This window comes from Lonchura striata, chromosome Z, assembly GCF_046129695.1.
Source record: "Lonchura striata isolate bLonStr1 chromosome Z, bLonStr1.mat, whole genome shotgun sequence".
Taxonomy (NCBI): domain Eukaryota; kingdom Metazoa; phylum Chordata; class Aves; order Passeriformes; family Estrildidae; genus Lonchura; species Lonchura striata.
This window is the reverse complement of record NC_134642.1, coordinates 63,945,222-63,968,820: the sequence shown is the minus strand read 5'-3', so window position 1 is coordinate 63,968,820 and position 23,599 is coordinate 63,945,222. Positions and strand designations below refer to the sequence as shown.

At 51.3% G+C, this 23,599-nt stretch overlaps 2 protein-coding genes across 2 annotated transcripts; both read right to left on the bottom strand.

Moving 5' to 3' along the window:
* Positions 1-556: 556 nt before the first annotated feature.
* Positions 557-15,942, bottom strand: LOC144248329 (serine/threonine-protein kinase PAK 3-like). Its single transcript, XM_077790412.1, has 15 exons — positions 15,897-15,942; positions 15,403-15,516; positions 14,335-14,523; positions 12,931-12,944; positions 12,822-12,839; positions 11,693-11,834; positions 11,286-11,349; positions 10,610-10,658; positions 10,332-10,444; positions 10,025-10,142; positions 9,179-9,278; positions 8,698-8,894; positions 8,464-8,601; positions 8,156-8,221; positions 557-610 (listed from the first exon to the last, which is right to left on the bottom strand). The coding sequence occupies exons 1-15, from the start codon at positions 15,940-15,942 to the stop codon at positions 557-559; spliced, it is 1,422 nt and encodes a 473-aa protein (XP_077646538.1).
* Positions 15,943-17,356: 1,414 nt separating this feature from the next.
* On the bottom strand, positions 17,357-23,214 carry LOC144248328 (serine/threonine-protein kinase PAK 3-like). Its single transcript, XM_077790411.1, has 9 exons — positions 23,193-23,214; positions 22,914-23,026; positions 19,847-19,894; positions 19,569-19,681; positions 19,262-19,379; positions 18,416-18,515; positions 17,935-18,131; positions 17,701-17,838; positions 17,357-17,458 (listed from the first exon to the last, which is right to left on the bottom strand). Exons 1-9 carry the CDS (start codon positions 23,212-23,214, stop codon positions 17,357-17,359), a joined length of 951 nt encoding a protein of 316 aa, XP_077646537.1.
* Positions 23,215-23,599: the final 385 nt, after the last annotated feature.

The following is a 23,599-nucleotide window of genomic DNA, read 5'->3' as shown; positions in this document are numbered from 1 at the left end:
TGCCCTGATATGTGTAACAAAATATTTGTGTTCTCTATTTTCCAAAATTGTCCTCATGAATGACAGATATGAATATAAAATTTCATTGTCAGTGTGTTTCAAAAGTGACCCCTCCAACCGTTTGACCACATTTGCAACATATGCTGAATCTGTGACCAGATTGAGAGGTTCCTGAAACAATTGAAAAACCCTGACAACTGCTGCCAATTCCACAATTTGTGGTGAACCCTGTACCATTTTTATGTCTGATTCCCACTCCCCTGTTTTTGAATTTTGCCATGTAACTACTGATTTGTGAGTTTCTCCTGAACCATCGGTGAACACTGTCACCCCATCCACTGGTTCCTGGCTTATTTTTGGCTTTTCTCTGAGACTTACTTTCGCATTCAGCATCCTGTGAGCTGGAAAATGAACAGTACAAATTCCTGGATAACCTAACAAAGCTATTGCAAAATCCTGTGATTTCTGCATCGCCCATTCAAAATATACTTTTTTCAAAGGAACATGAATAACTGAGAAATCTCTGCCTGACATTGTCAGCAACCTGGTTCTCGCCTTAATAATAATCTGTGCTACCATTTCTAAATCCGTGAGAATTGTTTTTGAGGGCCTGTAAGCTAAGAAAACCCACTCTATCAACAAAAGAGGGTCCACTTGAGACAAATCCCATTGAAAAATCAACCCATATAACTGTGCTGTTTCCCCCAACACTGCTAAATGAAAAGGCAATGATTCTACAAAGCGATGTGCTTGTTTCTGCTGAATCATGTCTGTGATCTTTTCAAGATCCCTTTTTGCTTCAGGCGTCAGAGTTCTGGGAGATTTGATGTTATTGTCCCCTCTCAAAAGATCGAGCAACGACGAGATGTCATCATTGGTAATTCCCAGGATCGGTGTCATCCAGTTGATCTCTCCCAAAAGCTGTTGCAAATCCTGGAGATTGGTGACCTTTGTGTTGATTTCCAGTTTCTGTGGCCTTATTGTTTGTTTCGTGATCTTCCACCCTAGGTATTTCCAAGGTGCAATTTCCTGTATTTTTGGTGTACTAATTTCCAGTCCTGCTTTTTGCACCTGCGCAATCACACAGTCACGAACTTCTTGCACCTCCTGTTTTGTTGGTGCTGCAATGAGCAAATCATCCATATAATGGATAATTTTTGGTTTTGGATGTTTCTCTCGTGCTGGATGCAAAGCTTGGGCCACGTACCATTGGCAAATGCTTGGAGAGTTTTTGAGTCCCTGAGGAAGAACCGTCCAGTGGTATCTCTGCAAAGGTTCTTCTCTGTTGATGCTTGGGACAGAAAATGCAAAGCGTGGAGCATCATCTGGATGAAGTGGAATGCTGAAAAAACAGTCTTTGAGATCAATGATCACAAGCGACCAGTCCCTCGGGATCATCGAGAGAGATGGAAGCCCAAGCTGCAGTGGCCCCATGTCCTCAATGACCTCGTTGATTTTCCTGAGATCATGAAGCAGTCTCCAAGACCCTGAAGTTTTCTTGTGAATGACAAACACTGGGGAATTCCATGGGCTGTTTGTTGGTTTGATGTGTCCCTTCTGCAGCTGTTCTTGGACCAACTTTTTCAATGCACTCAATTTTTTCTGCTCCAGGGGCCACTGATCCACCCAAACAGGATCATTTGTTTTCCAGGTCAGTTTCAAAGTGGCGAGTGCCACAGTGACCCCTGTCAAAAATCCAATTCTAATTTCAGTCCCCATTGTGCCAAAAGGTCCCTTCCCCATACTGTGATGGGCTTTTGCACGATGAAAGGACGGACAACTGCTGTCTTTTTTCCCGGACCTGTGACAACAATTGCGTTCTCACTTTGCATGCACAGGGAACTCCCCCCTATGCCTGTGAGAGAACCCAAAGGTGCAACCAAGTCCCATTCCTGAGGCCAAAAAATGTATGAAATAACTGTAACATCCGCTCCTGTGTCAAGCATCCCTGTAATAGCAATTGTCTTCTCGCTACAAGTCAACTGACAAATAACAATGGGACGATCCCGGCTCAAATGTTTCACCCAAGATGCATGCACTTCTGCTTGATCACCAGGAAAAGAGTCCCGTTTGTTGAACACCGGCATGGCTTGCCTTTCTGGATGAGATGGCAAAGCCATAGCTCGAGCAATCGGTGTGTTTTGTGGAATTGTCAGAGGTGGTCGCAAGGCTTTTGCCGTGACCATCAACTCCTCATTATGGTTTGCTGAAATCAAAGATGGATAAACAACAAGTCCAAGGATACTGCTCCTGTCCCTGGCCATTATTAAAAAATCCTGCCTTTTCCAAGAAGTCCCTGTGACACCTGTAGGTATCACTGCATGGCTATTGTCCAAAAGACACGTCAATTTGGAGGTTGCCAGGACGCATTGGAATCCGGGTGGTACCAAGTCTGGGTCGCTGGGGATTTTGGAGATTGCTCTGCTGAGGGGTTCTGTTTGTTGCTCCCTGAGGATTGTCCCTGCTGGTTTTGTGTCACTGCCAGGATTTGTGTCTGAGCGCACTGGCGTTGATTCACGCTCTTTTTCCCGTTTCCCGGAATAGGAAGAAGTTTCCCATCCACATCTGTCTGTGAGTGACACTCACTTGCGAGATGTTTCCCTCTCCTGCACCGAGGGCAAAGGTCTGGTGGCTTGTTGGGCTTTGAAAGTTGTGGGCAGTTCCTTTTAATATGTCCTTGTGCCCCACCCCCAAAGCACCGTCTCTCTGCATTAGGGTTGCTCTTTGTATAATTTGCAAGAACTTCCCTAACACGTTTTTCAATTTGATCCCCCAAGTGTTCCTCCATGATGGAAGCAACATGTTGTGGTGTCCCCACCTTGCTGCATGACTCGATCATGTCTGCCAAGGTGGCCTGGTGCGGCATCATGCTGATGATCCGTCTGCACTCCGGATTGGCATTGGAGAATGCGAGGCTTTTGATCAGGTGTGGTTTTGCTCCCTCCTCGCTCACCTGCCGCTCCACCGCCTGAGAAAGACGATCCACGAATGAAGAAAATGGCTCTGCAGGACCTTGTTTGATCTCGGTGTATATTGTGTCCTGGACCCCCGCTGGAGCAATTTGAAGAATTGCCCTCCATGCTGCCTCTTTGATGTCACTGAGCACGTGACCTGGGAGCCTCACCGCCTGTGGAGTTGGATCGTCCTCAGGAGGATCACCAGCAAGCTGCACCACGGTGAGTTTCGCATTCAGCCTGCCCTGGTATCTGGCTCTCAGCTCCTCCAGGGATCTCCTCCACGCCTTCTGCCACATGAGAGCTTGGGTGTCTGTAAGAACTGATGTCGCAAGATATTTAAGATCATACGGTGTTAAGTCATACATTCCAAAAATACTTTTTAACATTTGCTTGAAATATGGTGATGACAACCCATTGTCCCGAATGGCCTTAGCTAAATCTTTGATTGCTCCACGGTCCAGGCGTTCCCATCTCGGGTTTTGGCCCTGAGCGTCATAGTTCACTGGCATCATTATATTTCCCGAGCCCTGCAATAAACCTTTCTCTTTCTCCAACTCTGCTCGAATGTCCTGCCAGTCCACTTTTGCGCTCTGCAAAGCTGTAAATTCAGTGGGTACTTGCCTGTAGAGTGGAGTCATCTGCTGTGGCTGCAGTTCTGGTGCAGCAGCACTCACCGATACCAATGGCGTCTGCAGCATCTGCGAAGATGAAGGGTGGAAGCCTCTGGAGAAAAGTGAAGCATCTGCTGTGGAGGAGAACACACTACTGCCTTGCATTATTTGGAAAATTTTTGGAAGATGAACCAACAGTTCTGGCTGTGACTCCAAGGCTGTGCTTAAATATCGTAAAAGAAATTCAACAACCCACTTTGATATTAGAATTGACTCTCCCTGCCCCGAAAGTTTGGCAGACCTTGATTTTGGAATTGTCCAAGCTGGGACACCCTCCGAAGCGGTGATGCGTGTCGTTTCCTCCCGTTGCTGCGCCTCAGCAGAAGTGTCCTGAGTCCCGCACTCTTCCGGTGTCAGTGGAGGTTCCTGCTGCTGTGCAGATGTGACTTTTTTCACCCTGGATTTTTTCTTATAAGAGACTGGAAAAAAGTCCTGCAATGTCACAGTCCCACCACTGGGTGGCGCAGTGCCTCGACCCGACAAGTTCTGCGAAGCCTGTTGCAATGTTGTGGTTCCGCCGCTAGATGGCGCTGCCGCCTGACCAGCTGAGGTCGGAACCGCACTCTGCTCTTCAATCTGCACTTTTGACAAACATTTTAACACCTCTTCTGTCAACTGATTTACATTTGCAAATCCCGCACTAATTCCCGATAAACCTTTGAGCATTTCTCCTAATAACTGATTCACGTTTGCAATCCCTGCAGTTGATGAAACTGACTCTTGTTGTAACAACTGTTCTAATTTGGTCATGTCAGAAGCAGACAGGGATTGGCCGTGAGCTTGGGCCGTCTGTTGCCATGGGAACTGTGATGGAACGGTGCCCTGAGGAATGTTTACCTCCTGGCCACGCCCCATCCCTGCCTGCCTCATCTCAGGGGAGTGAACACTCCTTCTCCAACCCAGGCTATGCTTTGGCCACGCTCCGCCCCGCACCGCCTCCGAATCAGAGCCACTGCCATCTCCCCCAAGGCTGACGTATCCACCCTCCTGTTCCCATTCCAGCCCCGATGTCTCCGTCTCACTTTGCCCATCTCCTGGCTCCATGCCAGCACCCACAGCCCGCGCGCGTCGGCTCCGCCCCCTGTGTGCCTGTTCCACGCGTTTGAAATGTGAGAAATCCCCTTCACCCGTGGCTGTCGGGTTCTGCTCGACCTTCACGCGCATGCCCGCCGCCTGAGCTGCAGCGAGGAACGCCTCCCGCTGTCCCTCTGCCGCTTCCTCGGCAGCCCTGGCTGCCGCGGTCAGGGAGCGAAGTTCCCGCGCCCTTTGGGCGGCCGCTTCTGCGGCCTCACGGATTCTCGACATTGAACGCGTCACCGGGCGCTCCGAGCGTACCACCGTCGCACTCGCACCCCCCGCTTTCGCCCCGATCCGTCCCGCCCCCGCCGCTCTCCCTGGCCTCACTTTCTGCGCGGGCTGTTTTGAACTCCCAGCCTGCGCAGATGTGGAGGCACTTTCCTCTCCCTCCTCCCCCTGCTCTGCGCTCACGTTCGCACCCTCCTCCACTGGGGCTGCTGCCGCCGCCGCTGCCCCCACCGTGGGTTTGGACTCGGGCAATGCCTTCCCCCCACTGAGGGTCGCGGGTGTGCCTGGCTCGCCCGCCTCCGTCTCGGGAATTTCTGCATCGGAGGAGCTTAGGGACTCTTGGGAAACTGAGGAACAGTGAGAACCCTGGGACACGGGATGCAATGGGGTATCATCTCCCTGATTTTCCACAGGAAGCAATCCTGCCTGCCCTCTGTCTGTGTTGAGAGGGGCTGTCCCAAGCTGCTGGCCAGACTGTCCCCCCCCCCCGTTTTTCACCAGGAGCCGTAGCTGCCTGGCTTGAGCTGCCGCGTTGTGAGAGTGTCTCTAAAACTGTTTTTGCTGAAGATAAAAGTTTTGCGGCAAGCTAATTATTTTTATAGCCTGATAATATAATTTCTTATTAATTTCCTGCCAAAAATTTGGCTCATACAATAAATCTGGATCTGAGTGTTGGAAGTTACACCTCACCCATAATAATAAATCTTTCAGCTCCTTTTGAGCAATCTCCACCGGATGGGCAGAGATGATGCCCTGGAAGGCAGATACTATTTCTTTTTCCTCTTGGGAGAATTCCCCCCCCCATGTTCTTAATTTTGACCGTTCTCACCAAAAGCTGTGTTGGCCCGAGGTCAGTCCGGAGATGGCACTGATTACCGTCCAGCAGGTCACAGGTGAGAGATCCCAGGCACGCTTCTGGGTCGTCTCCTCCCTGGAAAGTCCCCGAGGCGAGTTGTTTCGGTGAAGGTCAGGTTCTTATCTCGAGCTGTCCGCTCCCTCTCTTCTTGGAATTTACGGCGAGTGTGTGCTCTGCCCTTCTTTTTATTTTTCTTCTCCGCTGATGCAGGCTGGATGTTGTTTGATGTTTCTTTTCAGTCTTCTTGCTGGTTCCCACCCAGGGAAGCCAGATGTGAGAACCCCAGATTTGGTCTGGGGTCTCGTGTGGTGGTAAAGCTTCTCCTCCAACCCGTGTTCCCAAAGAAAAACTCTGCAGCCTCTTCTTGTTCGTTCTCAAGATGATTTATTGCTAGTTATCTAACAGATGAGGTCCTCGAGCTGCGGCCCTTTGGTCAGCGGCCCAGGCAGAGAGGCACACACTCCTGACACCCTCACTGTCTGGTGTCTTCTTCTCCTCTCCCCCCGCCCAGGGCTGCTGCTATCTTTTATAAGACATATTACGTATAACATGTTTACAATTATTCCCCAATACCTATTACCTACGTTGCCAAGTGTTTCTCTATTCTAAACCAATCTGTGATTGCCAACATCACCAAGAACATGGAGGTAAGGAAGAAGAAAGAAGAAGGATGTGTTCAGCCCACTTTCCTCCATCTTAGAACTTCTGACTCCCATGTACAAAGAAAAAACCCCCCTGTACATGCACTACAACCCCCCTGTACACTACCAAAAAATTTTTCTCTCTACTTTGTGACTGCATTTACTATACTATCTAGCATTTTGTGACTGCTTGTTCCACCTTCAAAGTTCGTAATTTATTCCATGGTTCAAACTCGAAATCACAGCTAAATCCAGCTGCCTGCCGGGGTCCAGACTGCATCTGACCATGGCCTAGAATCTCTAAAAATGTCTGAGAGATATTATGAGTTCCCACACTCTGCCAGTCAGGTGGGGCGGTGTGGGACAGCTGTCGGGGAAGGTGTGTGGGGCAGGCCAGGGCCACTCTGGCAAGGGGGAGAGCCTTGGGCCGCTCGGAAGCAGCGCAAAGCCGTGAACGGGAGAGCCCGTCCGCAGCGCACAGCTTGGAAGGCACTGACCAGCTTAGGCACAGCGTGACACGCAAGGGAACACTCCAGGGCTCTGGGGGGTTTAGAGGTTTTATTGCCAGTCATGCTGAAAGAAAACGCTGGAACAAGCATCTCCTGGTTACTTCACCATCTTCATCTACCTCAATCTGTCCTCCAGGTGGCCTCCTCCAGGTGGCCAGTTCAGGCAGACAACTCGTGGGACATGCCTGCTCCAGATCTGCTCAATCCCACATTCTTCTTGGATAGCTCAATTCTTATGATGACAATTCATTCATTTCTCCTTAAGGGATAATTCTGAGCTTCCCTACATCAACACTACTCTACTCTTTTCTAAACAATGCTTCATGAATGAAGCCTTCTATGGTCTCTAGTCCTAACTAAAGACAGCTAAGCTCAGAAAACCTCAAAACATTACATTTCCTATCTACAGCAGAGCTCCTCGTAAAACTCAGGGGATGGCTGAAGCTCTGCCTATGCACGATCCATCCCCGTTTCCCTCCCCTGAGCTGGCAGGGCACGAGGGCCTCCTCAGGCGCAGGCGTCTGCACGCCAGTTTTCCTGCACTTGCTTTCCCCACTTGCAATAGGCAAAGCTGCTTACCTCAGCGTGATCTCTGGGCCTCTGCAAGGGACTGTCCAGCTTAGCTAGAGCATGGCAAGGAAGGGAGTCTTCCAACGCTCGGCCTATGTCAGAGTTTTATTGCCACTCTGGCTGAAACAAAGTGTCCCCTCACTACTTCTGCATCTTTATCATTCTGCCCGGCAGCTGGCCTGATCAGGCTGACAGCTTGTAGCGCCTGCACAGTGCACTTCTGCTGCATCACAGCTTTTCCTCTCACAGCTTAATTCTGATTATGACAATTCCTTCTTTTCTACTTAAAAGAGAGCTCAGAACTTACCTAAATTAACAAGACTATATTCTAAGCTAAACTATCCTCTACTATCTAAGCTATCTAGATTCTACAGTCCTTTGAATTCTCTGCCTGAATTTCCTTAATTTTTAAAAGTTAATCTTTTCATGAAAAAAAAACCCCAACAACGGTTTAAGTTGAACCTAGCTAAACTAAGAAAATTCCGGAACCATTACATTTCCTATCTACAGCACAGCCCCTTATTAAAAAGTCAGGGGATGGCTGAATCTCTGCCCAAACACAACACATCCCCTTGCCCCTGCTCGGAGCTGGCACGGCACAAGGGCCTCCTCAGGCGCAAGCGTCTCCTCTCCAGTCTTCCAGCACTTGCTTGGCTGAGGTGACCAGAGCAGCCAGGCTGGAGGCTGGCTCGCCTGAGGTCACAAACGGATGCTGCCCGGAAGAAAAACCAAAAAGAAGGGAACCCCCGTTACTTTCCACGAGCACATCCTCACGGGCCCAAGCAGGACTCCTTGGCTGCCCAAAAGACACACCAAGAGGACCGAGGGCAGCACATTCCCCGTGGGCCTTCCTCTCCTGGAAGCTGCCTCACCCACGCAGCCCACACTCCTCTTGATCCCTGGATGCAGGTGTCCTCAGCTGGCAGGGCTTTTTGCCCCTTTGCTTTTTCTCACCTGCAGGAGTTCCTGGGCAGACCAGCGCCTGTCCTCGTCTGCCTGCAGGCAGCAGCGCAGAAAGTCGCGCAGGAGAGCCGAGTGGTGCCTGGGGTTCTGCAGTTTCGGGGGCCCGTTCGTTTCTATCAGTTCAAAAACCTACAACACATGGATGGAAGAGGACACTCTAGCTGCTCCTTTCCTAGCCACAACAGCTCTCTCCACACAGAGCCCCTTTTCTAAGCTGCACCTTACCCTGACACGGGCCATCCTCTCGTAAGGAGCTTCCCCTTCCACCATTTCCAGCCCCATGATCCCCAGGGACCAGATGTCCACTTTGGGGCCGTAGGCTTCTCCTCTCATCACTTCCGGGGCCATCCAGCTGGGAGTGCCCACTCTGGAGCTGCGCTTGCTGCGCTCAGGGCTGAGCTGAGCGCAGAGGCCAAAGTCAGCTGAGGAGAAAAACAAAGCCTGTCAAAGCCAGCCACCGCTGGCAAACCGGCCTAAAGGATGGCCCACTCCAAGCCTGCCAAGGCCATGCCCAGTCTAGCTGAAAAGGCAGCTGAGCTCGCCTTCCCCGTGGCTGGAGCCAGGGAAATAGGGCATTGGCCATTTCAGAAACACCCTCACGATTCACGCGCTGGCTGAGCAGCGCTTCTGGGGAAGTGGCAGTCACCAAAAAGCAGCCCCACAGCACACGCGGGGAAGGCTGCCCCTGAGCAGGGGCGATACTCACCCAGCTTGACAGATCCGTCCATGCCCACGAGAACGTTGCCGCTTTTGATGTCCCTGTGGATGACTTGGCGGGAATGAAGGAAATGCAGTCCTTGCAGGCACTGAGAGAGAAAGGAGGGAAGGAAAGTTAACATTCAGCATCTGATTTAATCCCAGAAGAAAGGAAAGGGCTCCAAGAGGTTGACTGCTTTCTCAGGGAATTGTGAAGGAGGGAGCACTAGCACGGCGCTGTCAAGAGCAAGAGCTTGCTGCTTCAACACTCTTAGAAGTGCTTTGGATATTTCAAAGCGAAGGCATCTGAGCTTGCACGAGTCCATCCTGCCATTGGTACCAAGCACGTGACCTTTGGCTGGCAAGCAGCATGGCAACGATTTCATTGCAAGCCCTGTGGCAGCAGAGGAGGAAGCAGCACATTAGACCTGTTTCAGAATCCCTCGCCATCTGGGCTGCAATGCCGTGCTTTGAAGCTGAGGACATCTCCTTCGCCCTCGGCTTGAAATTCTGCCACCCGCATGCGGGCTTAGAATGTCAAGGAATGTTGGACAGACGGACAGGCTCCAGACAAACATTCAGAGGCAAAGCTGAGAGGAGCAAGCCAGGAAATGAAACAAGTGAGTGTGCACGAGCGCCAGAGGACGGACAGCATGGAAGAGTGCAAGAACAGAGCCTAAGGCGTGCGGGGACTCCAGCAGGCAGTTCCCTTCAGATTAATGCTCTTTCTTCTGCTCTGTGTCGTGAGAGCAGCGCCAAAAGAAAGCCGGGGCCAAGAAATCTCTGCTCTCCTTAACCACCAGCTGACAAGAACCATCCTGGGCAGGCCAGGGGAAGCACAAGCGGGACGCCTCACCTCCCGACAGACGGCGCCTATCTGTCCTTCCTCCAGGTACACTGCCCTGAGCACATCGAACAACGTGCCGCCGTCCATGAACTCCATCACCAGCCAGAGCTCCGCATCCACCAGGTAGCTGAAAGAAGGAAACCACGGCATGGAGAGAGAGGAATGGGCACGGCTCAGGCACCCGAGGGCCTGACCCAGGCTTTTGCAACTGCTCTCCAAGCTACACATGCCAGAAGAGATTACTGAAAGCCAGCTGCAAACTCCTCCCGTGCACATGCAGATGTCTAAAGCTACATAGACGTGAGAATACCCCAACCTGTCTAAGTAGCTGACAATATTGGGATTCCTGCTGTCCCTCATCACCAAGATTTCATTGACAGCCAGCTCCTCAGACATCTTCTCCTGAAGAGACATTATCTTGATGGCCACCTACAAAGACATTGGCCACCATTAACTTGAGAAGTCGCTTCCTGCACGAGACCTCAAGGAACACGGAGCGAGCGCTCGTGCCATGACACAGCGAGCTGTGCCAAACTGCCCTGTTGCCAGACAGCAGAGCTTAGGGAGAAACTGCCGCGGGTATTGACACTTTACCTGTTGTCCTGTGCTGGTGTCGAGGGCTTTATAAACAGCTCCAAAGCCCCTAGAAAGAAAAGGGCAGCAGAAAAAGCCCTTTATAGCCCTGGCAGTGAAAGCAAGCCTAGGCAGGAGATCTCCCTAGGCTGCCTGGACTCCTTAGAAAACGCCTGCCTGCAGCGTCTCTTCAGCCGGCAGCACGGCAGCCCACCAGCCCTCTGCCATGCCGGACAGGGAACACGGTGCTCCCTCATGGAGACCAAGGACCCGTGCAAATCTCCAAGGCACACGCCCACTTGGTTCCATTCCAGTGCAAGGGGGGCTCGATCTCTGTGTGGCTTTGCGCACAAGTGTGCAAGTGGGCTTACATCTGGAGAAGACTAACTTGGAAAACACTGCCTTAAAGAACTGTCCTCAGACAGCTCTTGAGTGGCAAGGTGCCCTTGGAGGCCATACAGACACAGGGCCAGGAGATCTTCCAGGTCCTGCTCCTCACTGCTGCAGCAAGGCGTCGCTTGCATCAAGTTGTCTTTGCTGATGCTTCCTGACTGCTCTGACTGAGCCGTCCTGAGAGGTGACAGGAGGCAAAGCCCGAGGCTGACCGCGTTTGGAACTGGCCTCACTTCACGCTGGATATTGCACAAGCTGAAGACCCGGCCCACGGTTTGTTCTATGGAGCAGACGTCACACTTACCCTCGTCCAAGTTCTTCAAATGCCCTGTATTTCTTCATTGGCTCGCCCAGACTCACAATGCTCCCTGAGAGAGACAAAAGCAGTGCCAGGAGCTCACTTTCAACCGGAGGCCTTGCTGCCCACACAATCCAAAATGCATGCCCACTGTCAGGAGCTTGAGAGCTCCCAGGGGCCAGTCACTCGCGACGTGCCACAAAAGGCAGCCCAGGCAGAGCCAAGCCAGGCCCAGGTGCCCCCAGAGGCAGCAGGAACACCCCGAGCGCTCCCTCGCTGCCTCAAAGCACAACAACAGCTTCTGCAGAGAGGCCTCAGCGCCTCTGAGACCGAGGAGGAACTTCTGGCGCAGCCTGCACCGAGACAGGCAGACAACGCACTGCTCTGGCAGACAAGAAACACGGCAGACGTACTCAGTGTCTTCAGGCCCTGCTCCTCTCTCATCTCGGGCTGCTGGGCTGGGCTGCTGGATGAAGTGCCGGCAGCTGGGGGACAGCTGGCCGCTGCAGGCGATGCCGGTCCAGCGGCACGTTGAATGGCAGAGCCTGTCTTGAGCTGGGACCAGAAAGGATTGCCCGTCAGAAGGGCGGCTGGCACAGACGCCCCGGAGAGCACACGGCAAAAGCAAGGCCTTCGGAAGATGCTGTCGGCCACCGCCAGGCCTCCTCAGCTGGGGGCTTTTGGACGTCCCCTTCCCAAAGGCAATGGGAAAACCACTAAGGCTACTTCGATACAGCCCCTCATGGCCACTTCCATGCTCCATCGTGCTGGCCTTTCTGCACGACGAGTGGAACTAGCCATTGATGGGCTTGCAAAGATCCGCACAGAGATCAGAGCAGGGCTCCAGAGCCTTGTTGCGGTTCTTCCTCCTCCTGTGTTTTCCTGGGCAATGAAATCACCCTGGAGCTGGCATGCAACTGTCTGAGCAGAAGCCCAGAGCGTGTCCCTTCTCTGATCCCTTTCACCGATTTCCCCTCTGTATTTCAGGCATTAGGGGGCGGCCCTTCGGGGCTGCATTCCAGCCCTGCTGAGCCCCACCCGCCCTTTACAATGCAGAGCCCTCTAGGATTCTCCTCACCAAACCCTGCTCTGACCATGTGCAAGTGAAGCGCAGTCTACATCATGCCTGAACCTAAGTAGTCCATGGAGTGTGGCTTGTCCCTTCCAGGGGCCAGTGTTTCCCAAATATCCTGCAAGGCTGTCAGCAGTCTTTGGACCGCTCTGTCCGCTGGCCACAGGCGGCCCGCATCGCCAGGGGGCACAAGGCGCTCATTTCTACGCTGGGAATCATTGAATGCTGCCTCTTGTCTGATGCCAAGAGGCATTCTCGAGCCCTCTCAGCATCCCAGCAAAGTGATGCTCAAGTGTCAAAGTTCAGGACCCATTGGCCAGCGCTCCCTGGCTTGGCTGAAGCAGCACTAGGTCATGGCAGGCACACAGCCCCCAGCATCTTCAGCCGCAAGCAACAAGGGCCGGGCTTGAAGGCCTGGCTTGAAGCTTGGCCCTGCACCCAAGGCAGTGCCAGCCTCAGATGCCACTTACTGGCTCTGCAAGTTCAGCCTGTGGAGGGACAGCAGCTGGAAGCTTGCTGCTGTTTTGCTCCTCTTCAGCCTCTCCCTCTGTAACAGTGCCAGCCAGACGAGGCGCTGACCCTGCGGCTGAGCCCTGCAGACAGACAGAAGTGAGAGAGACTGGGAACAGCCAACCCTTGCAGCAGCTGCTTTCTACTGCGCTGGGAAAGCACCCAGAATAAGGGCAAATCATAGACTTGGATACAAGTGGCATTCTGAGTCATGAAAGCCCTCGGAAGATGGCTGAATGAGGTGCTACTGCCTCTTGCTGTGCATTTGATCTTCCATGCTGGCTAGAAGCAGCAAGACACCTTGGAGCTGTCACATTTGCTTTTCACCTCTTGAAAGGCTCTTGATGGGAAAATAAGGAAGGAGCCAGTGCTCCCTTTGCTACTGCTGCTGCCACCAGGCAGCTGGCCTTTCCTTCAGCCTCCCACGCTGGCACTCTACACTCTACTGCAACAGGCCAAGCTCACAGCTTGCTGCACAGTTCTAACACGCCAGCAACGTCAGGGGTTCCTTTGCCACTCACCAAAGCACAGGCTTTTCTCCATCCACGTGTGAGGTGACCTGCAGGGAGCAAGGGAAAAGGAACCAGAGGCCCTTAGAAAAGTGCCTTTTGCTGGGGGCTCCCACAGCACAAGTCATTCCCAACGGAGAGCATTTCCCTTTCCCAACATGCCTCCAGGAGCAAGAGCCCTTTCCCACAGCAAGCGAGAGAACAAACAAGGACACTAGAGTAGGCGCTGTCTACGTTTGGGCCTCTTTTGCCAGGAAAGAAACAGAAACACGGCCAAGGAAATGCAACAGCTCAAGCAGTTTTTCCTCTTCTCTTCCCAGTATTTTATAGATCGTTTTTTTAATTGCATGCACAAGCCATTCCCATCAATTGCTGGAAGACAATACAACAGCAAAGCTTCCACAAAGGGCCCCTTTGCTGTGGCAGCTCTCCGCTGCAGCGGCCCCAGAACAGCTCCTGCCTTCAGCAGCAAACCCTAACTGGACTGGAGTTTGTGCTGCATCGCCAGGAGAATGGCTACCTTGGCGCAGCCTAGAAAGGGTCAAGGCACACAGCCAAGGCCTCTAAATGGCAGCATTTGGAGCAAAAGGTGCTTTCCTTCACTCCTGGAGAGAGCCACAGGGTTTTGAGAAGTACTTCTGGGCATCTCCCCTCAGAGTCTACAATTTCCAGGTTGTCTTGGTTGAAGCAGCAAGCTGAGGAAATGACACACTCCACTGCCACGCGCTGTCCCGGGGAGGGAAGGCAAGCGCTGCAGGCTGCAAATTACATTGCAAACGCTCTGCACCTACCACCCAGTACAGATACCCCCTTCTTAGCTGATGCTGCTGGCAGGAGATTTACCAAACTGGTGGCATCCTAACGGCAGTTTTGTTCCCTGATCAACTCGGTCACTACCGCGGCATATAGAGCAGAGCGAAGCAAAAGCCAGGGGACGCCAGCCCCAGGATAAACCTTTACTTACGAGTCAGGTGGGTCAGGTAATATCCAGAATAAGCAACGGTAAAGATGGTGCAAACCGCGGCACAGACCTGCCCGAACATTTTGGCCGTGCTCTGCTGCTTCGCACACTGAATGCCACCCAAGGGGTAAAGCAAGACTCCTCTCGGGGTGCAGGCCGTCTGCTGAGAACTCCTTGGTCGCAAGGATCCTCCTGCAGGGAGCGAGCGGAAAAGCTGCTCTGGACAACCAGGCCTCGGGCTCACCGGGACATCGCTGTGCTGTGACGCAGCACTGTGACGTGGCACCGCTCCCTTGACCTCACAATAGCAGCTGCTCTGGGTTTGTTGTGCCCAGCAACCGAACCTTCTGTACAGATGACGCAAAAGAAAAGCCTGGGAAGTTCTGCTCAGTCGTGAAGCAGCAGAACATGTCCTTCCAGTCCATAAGCCAGAGCTCAAGGCGTCCCAGGGCAACTCAGAAGACACGGCGGCCCAGCCTGCACGCGAGAACAGAAAGCAAGTGTGCTTCTTCTCCCTGGCATCTTAGTTGGTTCTGAAAAGCCAGCTTCTTCCATGACATGTAGGGGGAAAAAGAAGCAAAGAAAATAAATTTCCAGGAGTATTGCAGCGTGCAGATGCTTCTTGAGCACACCGGTGCATGCTGATTTTTTCTCCCACTCTGTTTGCTGCACGGCCTCCCTTTTGTGGCAGGGAGATGCTGGCTTAGCTCTTGACACAAAGCTCCTCTTGTCCTGCTTGCTCTTTCTCTGGCCACTGAAAGCCTCAGAACAACCACAGGAGCTCTGCAGTGGTTCCTGGGCTGCCACAGTTGTGTTGTGTTGGAGCTCTGGCAGCAGCCTGCAGCCCACTGCTCTGCAACGCCCTGCAGATGTCGAGCCCAAGGAAGGGCCCTTTGGAACAGGCCAAAGCCGCAGTCTCACAGATGTCTGCCCAGGCTCCATGCTCCCTGTAAGATTCCTGGCGGACACTTGCACAGCCACATGCCAATGAAAATGAGTTGTAGTCATTCCCCTCTCTGTTAAAATCTTCAGCTAGACCCAGGAGCCAGCTTGAAAGCAGAAAGAAATTACTGCGTGAGAGGGCGGAAAAGTGCACGCAACTCCTCTGGAAATCAACTCGGTTCACCTGTAGAACAAGGATGCCAGACTTGCTTTCCTGGTGACTCCGCACCCGCAAGTCCTCTGCTGGTGGACAGCACAGTCCAGTCTTTCAAGGAGCTTTACCCTGGGCTCCTCACACTTCAGAAGCTGAGGGTGGCATTTCAAAATCAATGCAATTGATGCAAGGCCCAGCACTATCTTCAAATTCTCTTGCTGAAACACTGCAGTAGTTACCCAGAAGGATTGCCTCCATTGGAAAGCATCTCATTTTCCCCATTTCCAAGTCCGCTCACATCAACCAGCAAATTGTAGGGCTTTGGAGAAGGAGGAATGACACGGTAGCATGGAAAGCCCAGTGTAGGCCCTCAGGCCCCCTTGAGCAGGGCGCTTTGGTGCCCCAGAGGTTCAAGAGAGGGAAGCGTAAGGAAGACGTGCCCTTTCGACCCTCCTTTACTCCTCAGCACCAAGTGACCGCCAGGAAACGGGGGACAGCCAGGCCAGGTCCCTCATCCTGACCCAGCGTGAGGGGCAGCTGGCACGGAGGGACACAAGGGCACGGTGGGGAACATCTCAGCCAGGCAGGTGGGGCGGTGTGGGGCAGCTGTCGGGGAAGGTGTGTGGGGCAGGCCAGGGCCACTCTGGCAAGGGGGAGAGCCTTGGGCCGCTCGGAAGCAGCGCAAAGCCGTGAATGGGAGAGCCCGTCCGCAGCGCACAGCTTGGAAGGCACTGACCAGCTTAGGCACAGCGTGACACGTAAGGGAACACTCCAGGGCTCTGGGGGGTTTAGAGGTTTTATTGCCAGTCATGCTGAAAGCAAGAGCTGGAACAGAGCATCTCCTGGTTACTTCACCATCTTCATCTTCCTCAATCTGTCCTCCAGGTGGCCTCCTCCAGGTGGCCAGTTCAGGCAGACAACTCGTGGGACATGCCTGCTCCAGATCTGCTCAATCCCACATTCTTCTTGGATAGCTCAATTCTTCTGATGACAATTCATTCATTTCTCCTTAAGGGATAATTCTGAGCTTCCCTACATCAACACTACTCTACTCTTTTCTAAACAATGCTTCATGAATGAAGCCTTCTATGGTCTCTAGTCCTAACTAAAGACAGCTAAGCTCAGAAAACCTCAAAACATTACATTTCCTATCTACAGCAGAGCTCCTCGTAAAACTCAGGGGATGGCTGAAGCTCTGCCTATGCACGATCCATCCCCGTTTCCCTCCCCTGAGCTGGCAGGGCACGAGGGCCTCCTCAGGCGCAGGCGTCTGCACGCCAGTTTTCCTGCACTTGCTTTCCCCACTTGCGGTAAGCAAAGCTGCTTACCTCAGCGTGATCTCTGGGCCTCTGCAAGGGACTGTCCAGCTTAGCTAGAGCATGGCAAGGAAGGGAGTCTTCCAACGCTCGGCCTATGTCAGAGTTTTATTGCCACTCTGGCTGAAACAAAGTGTCCCCTCACTACTTCGGCATCTTTATCATTCTGCCCGGCAGCTGGCCTGATCAGGCTGACAGCTTGTAGCGCCTGCACAGTGCACTTCTGCTGCATCACAGCTTTTCCTCTCACAGCTTAATTCTGATTATGACAATTCCTTCTTTTCTACTTAAAAGAGAGCTCAGAACTTACCTAAATTAACAAGACTATATTCTAAGCTAAACTATCCTCTACTATCTAAGCTATCTAGATTCTACAGTCCTTTGAATTCTCTGCCTGAATTTCCTTAATTTTTAAAAGTTAATCTTTTCATGAAAAAAAAACCCCAACAACGGTTTAAGTTGAACCTAGCTAAACTAAGAAAATTCCGGAACCATTACATTTCCTATCTACAGCACAGCCCCTTATTAAAAAGTCAGGGGATGGCTGAATCTCTGCCCAAACACAACACATCCCCTTGCCCCTGCTCGGAGCTGGCACGGCACAAGGGCCTCCTCAGGCGCAAGCGTCTCCTCTCCAGTCTTCCAGCACTTGCTTGGCTGAGGTGACCAGAGCAGCCAGGCTGGAGGCTGGCTCGCCTGAGGTCACAAACGGATGCTGCCCGGAAGAAAAACCAAAAAGAAGGGAACCCCCGTTACTTTCCACGAGCACATCCTCACGGGCCCAAGCAGGACTCCTTGGCTGCCCAAAAGACACACCAAGAGGACCGAGGGCAGCACATTCCCCGTGGGCCTTCCTCTCCTGGAAGCTGCCTCACCCACGCAGCCCACACTCCTCTTGATCCCTGGATGCAGGTGTCCTCAGCTGGCAGGGCTTTTTGCCCCTTTGCTTTTTCTCACCTGCAGGAGTTCCTGGGCAGACCAGCGCCTGTCCTCGTCTGCCTGCAGGCAGCAGCGCAGAAAGTCGCGCAGGAGAGCCGAGTGGTGCCTGGGGTTCTGCAGTTTCGGGGGCCCGTTCGTTTCTATCAGTTCAAAAACCTACAACACATGGATGGAAGAGGACACTCTAGCTGCTCCTTTCCTAGCCACAACAGCTCTCTCCACACAGAGCCCCTTTTCTAAGCTGCACCTTACCCTGACACGGGCCATCCTCTCGTAAGGAGCTTCCCCTTCCACCATTTCCAGCCCCATGATCCCCAGGGACCAGATGTCCACTTTGGGGCCGTAGGCTTCTCCTCTCACCACTTCCGGGGCCATCCAGCTGGGAGTGCCCACTCTGGAGCTGCGCTTGCTGCGCTCAGGGCTGAGCTGAGCGCAGAGGCCAAAGTCAGCTGAGGAGAAAAACAAAGCCTGTCAAAGCCAGCCACCGCTGGCAAACCGGCCTAAAGGATGGCCCACTCCAAGCCTGCCAAGGCCATGCCCAGTCTAGCTGAAAAGGCAGCTGAGCTCGCCTTCCCCGTGGCTGGAGCCAGGGAAATAGGGCATTGGCCATTTCAGAAACACCCTCACGATTCACGCGCTGGCTGAGCAGCGCTTCTGGGGAAGTGGCAGTCACCAAAAAGCAGCCCCACAGCACACGCGGGGAAGGCTGCCCCTGAGCAGGGGCGATACTCACCCAGCTTGACAGATCCGTCCATGCCCACGAGAACGTTGCCACTTTTGATGTCCCTGTGGATGACTTGGCGGGAATGAAGGAAATGCAGTCCTTGCAGGCACTGAGAGAGAAAGGAGGGAAGGAAAGTTAACATTCAGCATCTGATTTGATCCCAGAAGAAAGGAAAGGGCTCCAAGAGGTTGACTGCTTTCTTAGGGAATTTTGAAGGAGGGAGCACTAGCACGGCGCTGTCAAGAGCAAGAGCTTGCTGCTTCAACACTCTTAGAAGTGCTTTGGATATTTCAAAGCGAAGGCATCTGAGCTCACACGAGTCCATCCTGCCATTGGTACCAAGCACGTGACCTTTGGCTGGCAAACAGCATGGCAACGATTTCATTGCAAGCCCTGTGGCAGCAGAGGAGGAAGCAGCATATTAGACCTGTTTCAGAATCCCTCACCATCTGGGCTGCAATGCCGTGCTTTGAAGCTGAGGACATCTCCTTCGCCCTCGGCTTGAAATTCTGCCACCCGCATGCGGGCTTAGAATGTCAAGGAATGTCGGACAGACGGACAGGCTCCAGACAAACATTCAGAGGCAAAGCTGAGAGGAGCAAGCCAGGAAACGAAACAAGTGAGTGTGCACGAGCGCTAGAGGACGGACAGCATGGAAGAGTGCAAGACCAGAGCCTAAGGCATGTGGGGACTCCAGCAGGCAGTTCCCTTCAGATTAACGCTCTTTCTTCTGCTCTGTGTCGTGAGAGCAGCGCCAAAAGAAAGCCGGGGCCAAGAAATCTCTGCTCTCCTTAACCACCAGCTGACAAGAACCATCCTGGGCAGGCCAGGGGAAGCATAAGCGGGACGCCTCACCTCCCGACAGACGGCGCCTATCTGTCCTTCCTCCAGGTACACTGCCCTGAGCACATCGAACAACGTGCCGCCGTCCATGAACTCCATCACCAGCCACAGCTCCGCATCCACCAGGTAGCTGAAAGAAGGAAACCACGGCATGGAGAGAGAGGAACGGGCACGGCTCAGGCACCCGAGGGCCTGACCCAGGCTTTTGCAACTGCTCTCCAAGCTACACATGCCAGAAGAGATTACTGAAAGCCAGCTGCAAACTCCTCCCGTGCACATGCAGATGTCTAAAGCTACATAGACGTGAGAATACCCCAACCTGTCTAAGTAGCTGACAATATTGGGATTCCTGCTGTCCCTCATCACCAAGATTTCATTGACAGCCAGCTCCTCAGACATCTTCTCCTGAAGAGACACTATCTTGATGGCCACCTACAAAGACATTGGCCACCATTAACTTGAGAAGTCGCTCCCTGCACGAGACCTCAGGGAACACGGAGCGAGCGTTCGTGCCATGACACAGCGAGCTGTGCCAAACTGCCCTGTTGCCAGACAGCAGAGCTTAGGGAGAAACTGCCGCGGGTATTGACACTTTACCTGTTGTCCTGTGCTGGTGTCGAGGGCTTTATAAACAGCTCCAAAGCCCTTAGAAAGAAAAGGGCAGCAGAAAAAGCCCTTTATAGCCCTGGCAGTGAAAGCAAGCCTAGGCAGGAGATCTCCCTAGGCTGCCTGGACTCCTTAGAAAACACCTGGCTGCGGCGTCTCTTCAGCCGGCAGCACGGCAGCCCACCAGCCCTCTGCCATGCCGGACAGGGAACACGGAGCTTCCACATGAAGATCAAGGACCCCTGCAAATCTCCAAGGCACATGCCCACTTGATTCCAAGTGGCTGGGCAGGGCACGGCGCTGTAGACTCTTGCTCCTGTCAGAGCTGGGCACACCTGGGAACAAGGCATGGCAACTTGTGGGGAAACCAAGGACTTCGTGGGGGCTGCATTTCTCAGCACACACCCAGGCCATCTGTGACCCAGAGTTTTGGCGCCAAAAAGATAAAGCAGACGGAAATACCTGGGAAAGGTTTCATTTTGACCTTTCTTACCTGTTCACAGAAGTGGCCAAAATGAAAGTTACAGAGCAGGGCCCGATCCCTTCTCCTGCAGGAGGGGCCCTGTACTGGCCCCTGCCCAGGGCTGGTGCCCATGTGCTAACATTCAGCTGACTGGGAGCAGAGCTCCTGGGGCTCTACAGTGATACACCAAGCCCAGCCCAGTTACCTGGTACACATGCAAAGCTTCAGAAAAAGATTAGAATGGAAAAATGTAACTGTCATGATCATTGTATTTTACTATGTTCACATGCTGTATAGGACTGCAATTTTATGTATTTGTGGTATTTTCATACATTTTAATCTCTGAAATACTGTCAGATACACTTTGATTCTTAATGGAAAGTCTTAAACTATTAATTTAGCTTATAAAATGAAGTTACTGACATTAAATAATATGTACTTTGTAGCGTAGAAGAACACAGTAATAGTGTGAGTAATTATTATTGCTTAAGCACAATTGGCTTGGGTCTGTACAGGAATGTGAAATTTTGCAAGAAAATAATATTTTCACTAGGTTTTGTAAAATATTTGAGAAACACTTCTTGTTTGAAATAATATGTTTCAAACAACCTTTTACTTAGGAGTTTGAGGAAGGTTCTTACTTTTGACAGCAGTACAATTTTACATTTTAAGAATAATGTAAGCAGCTGATGAACTTTAGAATTATTGCAGACCATATTTAGTCTTTCAGAAAGTATTAGTGATATATATCTGATTCAATGTATCTTTTAGCCAGGTTTTGTCAGTGTAGGAAAGTCTGGTTGTAAAGCTCCCATTGTTGCCATTACAGCATTTATGTGCTGTAAATCATGTAAAAGTCTCCATTTTCCTGATTTCTTTTTTATTACAAAAACAGGGGTATTCAAGGGTCTGAATGATTCTTCAATATGGCCCACTTGCAATTGTTCTGTGACTAATTCTTGCAGGGCAGTAAGCGTTTCAGTAGTAAGGGGCCACTGATCAACCCAGACAGGTTTATCTGTTAACCATGTCAAGGCTACAATTGGACATTCACCACCCTGCATCACAGCGGCTCCTATTAAAAATCCATACTAATTCTGTAATAATAGTAATTAAAAATCCCAGTAATTCTGAGGGTCTGATGTTAGCTTGTTGGCCATCGGGATGTTTCACATGAATTACAATGGCTGACAAGCCACCTGTTGTAGAACCACCCAACCCCATCAGTCCAAAACTTGCACGAGTGAGAGGCCACGATTGAGGTCAACGCAGTCATGAGAGTATTGTAACATCTGCTCCAGTGTCAATCAAACCTGTTACCGATACAGTCCCTGGATGATATCCACTGGCTGTGAGGATGCATGTCTTTTCTGGATGGGTCTCCGTTACTTTCTCAGTCCGGAACACTTGAGGTACTTACTGTATTGGGAACAAAACTCACAAAGGCTACAAGATGAGTGATGCAAGTTCCTTCCTGAATAGTAATAGGGCAGTCATCAATTCATATCATAGCATGACTCTGTCCTAAATAATCAACATCAATAAGTCCTAAATGCATATGAATACCTTTAAGTGTAGTACTTGATATCCCTATCAGAAATGCACTCAATCCACGTCCTATTGGGCCATAGGTGTCATGGGGCACTTTGCAGATTTCTTTTGTCAAAATAGTTACTGTGTCGGTGGTGGGTACATCAATCCCTGTGGACCCACTTGTTGCTCCTGAATACTGTTTGCAAATGGGTAGCTTTGCAGTGCTGGGAAGGCCCATAATTGCTGTTAATGGTTGTCAGGTTATTTGTGTCCCCACACACCCCTTCGTGTTCTTCTTCCCATTTCCCTGCAACAGCTGACCATTTGCATGATACTTACTCGTGCACAGTGCCCAAATTTAGCACAATGATTGCACATAACATTGCTGCTTGCATTTGACTTAGATGTTATTTTCTGGGTATTACACTGTGCCCTTACATGCCCTTGCTGTCCACAATTACAGCATTTCGGTGGTGGTCTTAGAACTGCAGCAAGAGCTGCCATTTTATGCTCTACTGAACCAACTTTTGAGCAAGCAGTAACCATTTCAGGCAATGTGGGCTCCCCAGGTAAGGTGTCAATAATCGTTCTGCAGTCTGGGTTTGCACTTTCTTTCACCAATTCTATACACAATCTATGTCACAAAGATTCATTATCTACCTGTTTTTCAATAGCTGCAGCAAGCTTTTCCACAAACTGCAAAAATGGTTCTCTCATCCCTTGTTGTATAGTAACATATCTCTGTTTTGGAGCTGCCATTTCCATTGTTTTAATTAAAGCACTCATGCCTATTTGCCGAGCTTGTGTCAAAATTGAAGGATCCCACCTTGCCTGTAAATCTGGGTTAGCAAAAGGCCCAGTGCCCAATAAGGCATCAACACCCACAGCATGACGAGTCGTGTTGAGGCAGCTGCATATTTGTTAAAGCTGTGTGCTCAGCCACTCACCTCTGAGTTTCTTGAAACACACCATACTGTACTGGTTGGAATAAAACTGTAGCAAGATGCATGATGTCATAAGGTACAAGCATACTGCATTAATTACATGTATTAATTGCATTACCTCTGAGGAATTAATACCAAACTGAGCCACTTTCAATTGGAGATCTTGCACAACCTTCCAGGCAAAGACATGATGACTGTCATCCTGCCCTATTCCAAGAACTGCATTAAAAACTGGAAAAGCCATAGGATTATCACAGGCAACATTTGCCTTAACACTCTCCTCCTGAGGTACTTTTGGGGCACCAAATCTTTCTATTACGTCCCAATTTTTTTATTCAGCTGCTTTCTTCCTAAGAAATTCCCAAAACTTCTGAGGCTGTCATGGAAGCACAGTTACTTGACACGGAGGCAAAGTCCATGGGGCAGTAGGGCTAGATCACTTAAAAGCTGAACTGCCAACAGTTCCCTGCCCCACCTCAGGTGTTACTGCGGGTGACTCTTCACTTGATTTGCTGTCACTGTCTGGCAGTGGAGGATACGACCTTGCAAACTGTTCATGCAGCTCAGAGGGGGGCGGGGGGCAAATGGCTGGGCTAGAGTGGAGGGGTGTAGGTCTTAGATTCAAAGAAAAACCATAAATTTCTAACCAGGTAGAAGCTTGAGAAAGTGTTGAGAAAGAATGTAAGTTCTTTATCTCTCTTGTTCAAATTGTTTATAATTAGGTTTTACTACTGTATGTCATCCACTGCACACCAATACGTTGAGATGTTTTCACTTCAGGACCAATAGAGTTGGTCTGCACAA

Excerpts from the sequence above, each read along its gene's own strand:
- LOC144248329 (XM_077790412.1), bottom strand. The coding sequence starts at position 15,942 with ATGAGGGACCTGGCCTGGCTGTCCCCCGTTTCCTGGCGGTCACTTG. Across the intron at positions 15,517-15,896 it reads CGTTTCCTGGCGGTCACTTG|CAGAGGACTTGCGGGTGCGG; the intron begins GTGCTGAGGAGT and ends GCTGTCCACCAG. Across the intron at positions 10,445-10,609 it reads ACACCAGCACAGGACAACAG|GTGGCCATCAAGATAATGTC; the intron begins GTAAAGTGTCAA and ends ATGTCTTTGTAG.
- LOC144248328 (XM_077790411.1), bottom strand. The coding sequence starts at position 23,214 with ATGGACTTTGCCTCCGTGTCAA. Across the intron at positions 19,895-22,913 it reads TTGGTATTAATTCCTCAGAG|GGCTTTGGAGCTGTTTATAA; the intron begins GTAATGCAATTA and ends TTTCTTTCTAAG. Across the intron at positions 18,132-18,415 it reads GGACGGATCTGTCAAGCTGG|CTGACTTTGGCCTCTGCGCT; the intron begins GTGAGTATCGCC and ends TTTTCTCCTCAG.